Genomic DNA, 6,259 nt, shown 5'->3' with positions numbered 1-6,259 from the left:
GATTTCTCCTGCTGCTCTGCTCTGGATCTGACAGTCACACAGGAGAACCAGAACCATCTAAATCTGACCAATGAAGACTGTAGAATGATTTCATCTGTGCTTCAGAAAACCAAAAGTGTTGTGAAGTTGGTTTTGGAGGACTGTAAAGTCTGTGATACGGCCCTGAAACCAGCTCAGGTAATGATGTATAACACTCTATATAAGGCAAATGTGTTAATATACATCAATGATTAAACTGATTGATGTATTGTTTATCTGTTTCTCTCTCAGCTGTAGTAAAGATCTACTGTTACAGTTTCTGACTTGTGTTAGTGAAGATGCAGAGAAAGGGTCTGAGAGGTGGACTCAAGGTCTTTCACAGGCTTTAGGAGGAAAGCTGGACCTCAGTCACACTCAGATGGATCAGAGAGCTTGTGAACAGCTGCCGATGTTTCTGGATGGACTGACAGAATTTTTTTACTGTGTGAATGTTTAAATTGACAAATTATATTAAATCAGACATTCTCTAAACAAATGTGTAAGTGTGTTAATTGTGTAATATATAAATAAAACGTGTAAAAAATAAACGATAATATGTTTTTATAAATGCATAATACATATTTTTTCATGGAAGTACTGTAGTCTGTTGTGTGGTGTGGAAACGTTGTGCATGCTTCTCTGTGCTGCTTTTGTCTTCTATATAGTTAAACATTCAAAGAGGAAACCTTCAGAATAAAAGAGGAAACCTGTCAACTCCGTAAATAATGTTTTTTACGTTTTGTTACAAGTCAAGTATAGAAATGGACTACTAACATGACTTCAGAGCAGTGGCGGTTCTAGACCATTTCAACTGGGGGGGCTCAAGCTGGGGCCAGGTGTACTGTTAGAGGGGCCAGTTACATTTAGACCTTATTGTTGTCATATCATTTTCTGGACTGCATGCATTAACAGGCAAAATACCATGGATATAATCATTCAACAATGTATTTGCAATTCCATTTTATTTTTCACATTTGCATTACATATTCAGAATTAGTCACAGTAACTGTAATTGCATTTCCATTATATTTTTACATTTGCATTACATATTCAATATCGGTCACATTAACTGTAATTGCATTTTAATTCTATTTTTACATTTGCATTACATATTCAATATCAGTCACATTAACTGTAATCTACGATTTTTGTGTTTTTTTGCAAATAGATCAGCAAATTCATCTAGATTTAAGGCCTTTGCCCTCCTTGACTCAATACTTAGAACACCTAAATTGCTTAATCTGTCATCTGACATTGTGGACCTGAGATAGGTTTTCACCAGCTTTAGTGCAGAAAAACTCCGTTCACAAGATGCAGTACTAACAGGGATTGAAACAGCTATCTTGCATAGTTTAAAGAGCTCAAAGAAAACTTCTTTGTAAGGTTCAAGGAATAATGACAGCTCTACTACACTGGAGGGTTTCTGCATGCCACCCTGTATTTTCCTTTCTAAAATTCTTCTGAACTGATGTAGTTCATTCCCCAAGTCCTCAATATTTGATTCATACATTCTTGCAAATGGAAACAGGGACTTTTCTTTGAGAAACACATCACTTGTAGGGTTTAGAGTTTGGATGCCAGTCATTATTTCACAGTTTTTGCTAGAAAACCTTCTGTTAAGCTCATTGAGCATCTGATCTAAAACAGGGTAGAAAAGGGTTGTACGAAAGCTATCTTTTTCTCGTTCTGAATCGGACCTCTGACCTACTGTACTGAGTACACAGTCTGCATTAAATTGAGAGCTTAGCTTTTTTGGTCGTTTTGAAGGGGGCTGTATTGCAATATCACATTGCTCAGCTGTGTTCAACACTTCATTCCATAGGTCATCAAAAAATGACTCATCCCTGTAGTCATTCAAAGTCTGAACTAAGGCTTCAACTAAATCGACAGCCTTTGATAGGTCAAGTGACGAAGACTGTAGCATATCTGATAGAAATTTTGCTTCTCCAAACACTTTATGGAGGGTAACAAGGCATACAATGAACTGTAAATCTATCTGTGCAAGCAGACCTCTAGCCTCAACAGATCTGTCACCACTGTGTTCTTGGACTATGTCTTGCAGGACTCGCTTAATGGCAGGCAATCTATCCATGATAGTATGTAGAGCCATATATCGACATGCCCAGCGAGTGTCGCTTAGCCTCTGAAGCTCTCTAGCCGGTGCACCTGGGTACATTTCTTTCTGTATGCTAAGCCATTTTTGATGCACATATGACCCAGATGTGAAGACATACAGTCTTTCTAGTAAGGAGAAGAACTCTCCTATCTCAGGGATAGCTTTGAGTGTATCCACTAAAACTAAATTCAGACAGTGTGCATTGCAGTGGACGTAAAAAGCATGCTTTGCTTGTTCTTTAATGCGTGCCTGGACACCTGAATGCTTCCCACTCATAACTGAAGCACCGTCATATGCTTGGCCTACTAGGTTGTTTTTGTATTCAAGACCATGGCTTTCTAATATGTGTATGATTTTGTCAGTAAGCCCTGCTGCATCTAGTCGTTCAGCCGATTCAAAGTGGAGAAAGCTCTCATGGACAGCTCCACTGAAATAGTACCTGAGTACTAGAGATATCTGCTCCTTTTTTTTTACATCTTTTGTTTCATCTGCCATTATGCTATAGACCTCACTGTCTTTCACTTCTTCTATAATTTTAGTTCGAACCATGTCTGCCAAACAACTCAGAACCTCATTCTGAATCCCTTTGCTGGTATATTTTGCATTATGAATGGATGTCAACCTTTTTTGCACAGTTTTGTCATGCTTAGCTATTGTTTCTAAGATTGCCATGAAGTTTCCTTTATTATCTGACTCTGCAGACTCATTGTGTCCTCTTTCTGCAATGTTTTGTGTGGCTGTAAGTAGTAGTATTTCTCCTATTGTTTTAATATAGTCCCGATTTTCTTGAACCTTTTTGTTGTGTTCCTTGTTTAGGGCATTTACCAGTGTTGCATTACTTTTTACAGCTTTCTGATAGTCTCTCCATGTAATCATTGCTTGTTTGTGCCGCTCAGACCTTGCATGAATTGCAAATCCCCCCTGTTTGTAAGTTGCCTTCTTCCAATTGTTAAAGCCCAATTTTGAATCAAATACTGTCTCTGAGACTTTGGGAGGGCTAAAATACCTGCAGGCATAACAAAACACAGAGTCTGATTGTTTGGAATATTCAAGCCAGGGGTGGATATGGTACCAGGCTGCCTTGAAGCTCCTCCTCCGGTCACCCATCAGAGTTCTTGGGTATATATTCATCATTGGCTGCACCGGTGGTTCTTCCCGGGATTTGCTGATATCTGTCAAAGAAAAAAAATATATATATACATATTTTAAAAGTATGTATACCCTTTTCAATTATATAAATATTGAGAATTAAGTTTTAAATACACTTATTACTTTGTTTGTCTAACTTAGTATTTTTCTGTTTTCCTTTATTTCCTGATGAGAAAGTATTTATTTTACCACCTTTATTTTTACTCTGTCATGTATTTTTGTTGTTATTACTACTGTTATGATTACTCATGCCTGTTTATTTATTTGTTACTCTTTCTTTTTCCTACCCTGAATGTATAATTTAAAAAAAATCATAAAAAATATTTGGCTAATTTTAGATATACAGGTGCTTAATAAATTAGAATGTCGTGGAAATATTAATTTATTTCAGGAATTCAACTTAACAGGTGAAACCGATATAGTATATAGACTCATTACATACAAAGTGAGGTATTTCAAGCCTTTTTGTTATAATTTTGATGATTATGGCACTTCATGCTTCCTTCAGATGACAAGCTTTATGGAGATGCTGAATAAATGAACTCTTCCACGACATTCTAATTTATTGAGAAGCATTGTTATTGTACAATTGGTATCAGGCAACTTGTGAAATCCACCTGATATCACAAGCTCATAGCATGTTAAATAAGAATAAATTTCATTCACAAATTGATTAATTTCTATAAACACCATATAAACTGACATATTGCACTGCTTTACAGATGCATTCAACAGCACAAACCTGATGGTCCACTGCTAGTGGAAACATGTGGCTCCTCTGTAGGTGTCTCACTCTCAGCCTCTCCATCTGTCTCACTTTCCTCCTCTACTATTCCTTCACTCTCCGTCTCTCCAATGGACAGCTCTTCCTGCTCTCTCTCTGCAGGCTCTCTGCTCTCTTTTGCTCTCTCCACACCTGAACCATCTGGCTCTGTCTCACTGCCTACCTTATCTTTTCTTTGGAAGAACGACATGATGTCCTTCTTTCTCTTCATTTTGGTGAGAAGCTGAGAACTATGGAGCAAAAGCAATGGGGACCATGAAGCTTATGAATTGATTTACTGAAAATAACTGATTTGCTAGGAAACTAACTATGTCTAAACATTTAATGTTACAACTCGTTTACTGAGTAAAAACACTCAGAACCATGTGTTTGTTGATCATATCCCGTTTCAAACTGCCACAAAATAACAAACGGCCAGGTTAAGATTAGCTGATCTAACGTTATGCATTTACATATACATAATACAACATATTAACAACTTTACTCACCTCTATATTTACTTTTTGCTTGAAGTCTTCAACTATAATATTCGTGCAAACCTTCCACCAACTTCTGAGTAGAAAAAAACCTGCAGATGCGTGTTCTGTTGTGTTCCGCTTTAAGCAGCCCCTCTAGAAAACGTGTGGGTGACATTTCTGTTCCGCGTTGCCACTGTCTAACAGGTCTAATAACGGATGTAAAAAACGATCGCGACAAAAAACGTTTTTGTAAAATTATTTCACACTCCATATTTAGGGGGGCCACAGGGGGTCCAAGCTTGTTGTCACAGGGGCACTGCCCCCCCCTAGAACCGCCCATGCTTCAGAGAACTTCAACTGGTCACATCATCATGTGGGATTCCTACATGATTTTTGTAAGGTTTCATTTTTTTTTTGCAAATGCAGAATAAGTAAAATATAAGACAAACGCACAAATAAAAATTACGTTCTGGTGTCATACTTCCGTCACGTGACTCTCGACCACGAACCCGCTGGCGTTGAACGATATTCTCTCTCTCAGGTAAAACTTTAATGATAAAACGTTAGAAGATAAACGTCTGAAACTTGTTTGAATAAGATTTCAATGATTTGTTAGAAGTTAACAAGCCGCTCTTTTGTCTCGCCATTCAGCAAACGGTGAAATGACATACTGAAAAACTGTCAAACCAATGCAAAGAGCATCATGTTCCCTTTGCAATGAGCACCACACGTTGCCGGGTGGCGCGTGGATTTTATCAACCTGTGCCCGGTCACGCCCCATGCTCCGATCGGTTTGAAATTCGTCGCGTTCGCCCCCTCAAGCTGGACGCTGTGCGACAATTTATCGTAGGTGGGGGGCCGGCCAAGAGAGTTAGGTGACGTTTTCTAAATAATATAATCACACAAAATGAGATTTTGTATAGCTGGTGTAGATCATTTCTGCGCGCTCTTTTCTGTGTGGCTCGTTGGTCTAGGGGTATGATTCTCGCTTAGGGTGCGAGAGGTCCCGGGTTCAAATCCCGGACGAGCCCATCTTTTCTTGTGCCCCGTTTCACAGATAAAATAAAAGTTTGAGCATAACTGAAAAATATATCATAACCACTGTTTAGTATCAAGATGCACACCAGTAATGTTTTTTATCAAAGGTACTTTGTATTGAAAGCGACTCAAATATCCTAGTTTAACTAAAGCACCTTAAAGCGTCCATAACAGTTTCTGTATATCTCATGTTAATCTTGAATACCTACAGAATAGTATCGCACCCTTCAAATATCCGCAGAGTCTTTAGTTTGGTAACATTAATAAAAGACAGATGCAGCTGTACGATTGTTCACACATGGGCACAATAGCACATCAAAAAACAAAACAACAGTAAGTTACATAAATAATATGATTAATGAGAACATATAACTCCACACCCCCACTTGTTCTCATCATCTTAAGCCATTTACAATGTTATCACAAAATATTTAGTTCCCAAACAGAAAACCTTTGAACTTTAGAATTTTAATTTTTATACAGATTTTGTCAAAATTTGGATTTGAGCTGTTCCTCACTGCTTGCTGCAATTATCAAATCATCTACCCAGATGATCACTATGATTGTCTCATTTTCGATCTGCTTTCTATACACACAGTGATCAGACTGATTTCTCTCAAAGTTGTTTCGTTCCAAATGATCCTTTTAAAGTTTGTACCAATTTCTTCCAGACTGTTTAAGACCATATAGTGATTT

General features: G+C 37.9%; 1 protein-coding gene across 1 annotated transcript; it reads right to left on the bottom strand.

Annotated features, from left to right (window-relative positions):
- Window positions 1–968: 968 nt before the first annotated feature.
- On the bottom strand, window positions 969–4,671 carry LOC306908263 (zinc finger MYM-type protein 1-like). The gene is made up of 3 exons (XM_079480969.1): window positions 4,556–4,671; window positions 4,026–4,297; window positions 969–3,306 (listed from the first exon to the last, which is right to left on the bottom strand). The coding sequence occupies exons 2-3, from the start codon at window positions 4,276–4,278 to the stop codon at window positions 1,142–1,144; spliced, it is 2,418 nt and encodes an 805-aa protein (XP_079337095.1). The 5' UTR covers window positions 4,279–4,297; window positions 4,556–4,671; the 3' UTR covers window positions 969–1,141.
- Window positions 4,672–6,259: the final 1,588 nt, after the last annotated feature.

The sequence above is a fragment of the Barbatula barbatula genome, assembly GCF_947034865.1.
Source record: "Barbatula barbatula genome assembly, chromosome: 19".
In the NCBI taxonomy this organism is placed as follows: domain Eukaryota; kingdom Metazoa; phylum Chordata; class Actinopteri; order Cypriniformes; family Nemacheilidae; genus Barbatula; species Barbatula barbatula.
This window is presented reverse-complemented; position numbering and strand designations above follow the sequence as displayed.

Bases quoted from the DNA above. Each gene is read 5' to 3' on its own strand.
- LOC306908263 (XM_079480969.1), bottom strand. From the start codon at position 4,278: ATGAAGAGAAAGAAGGACATCATGTCGTTCTTCCAAAGAAAAGATAAG. The intron at 3,307-4,025 runs GTTTGTGCTGTT...TTTCTTTGACAG, and splicing joins CACTAGCAGTGGACCATCAG to ATATCAGCAAATCCCGGGAA.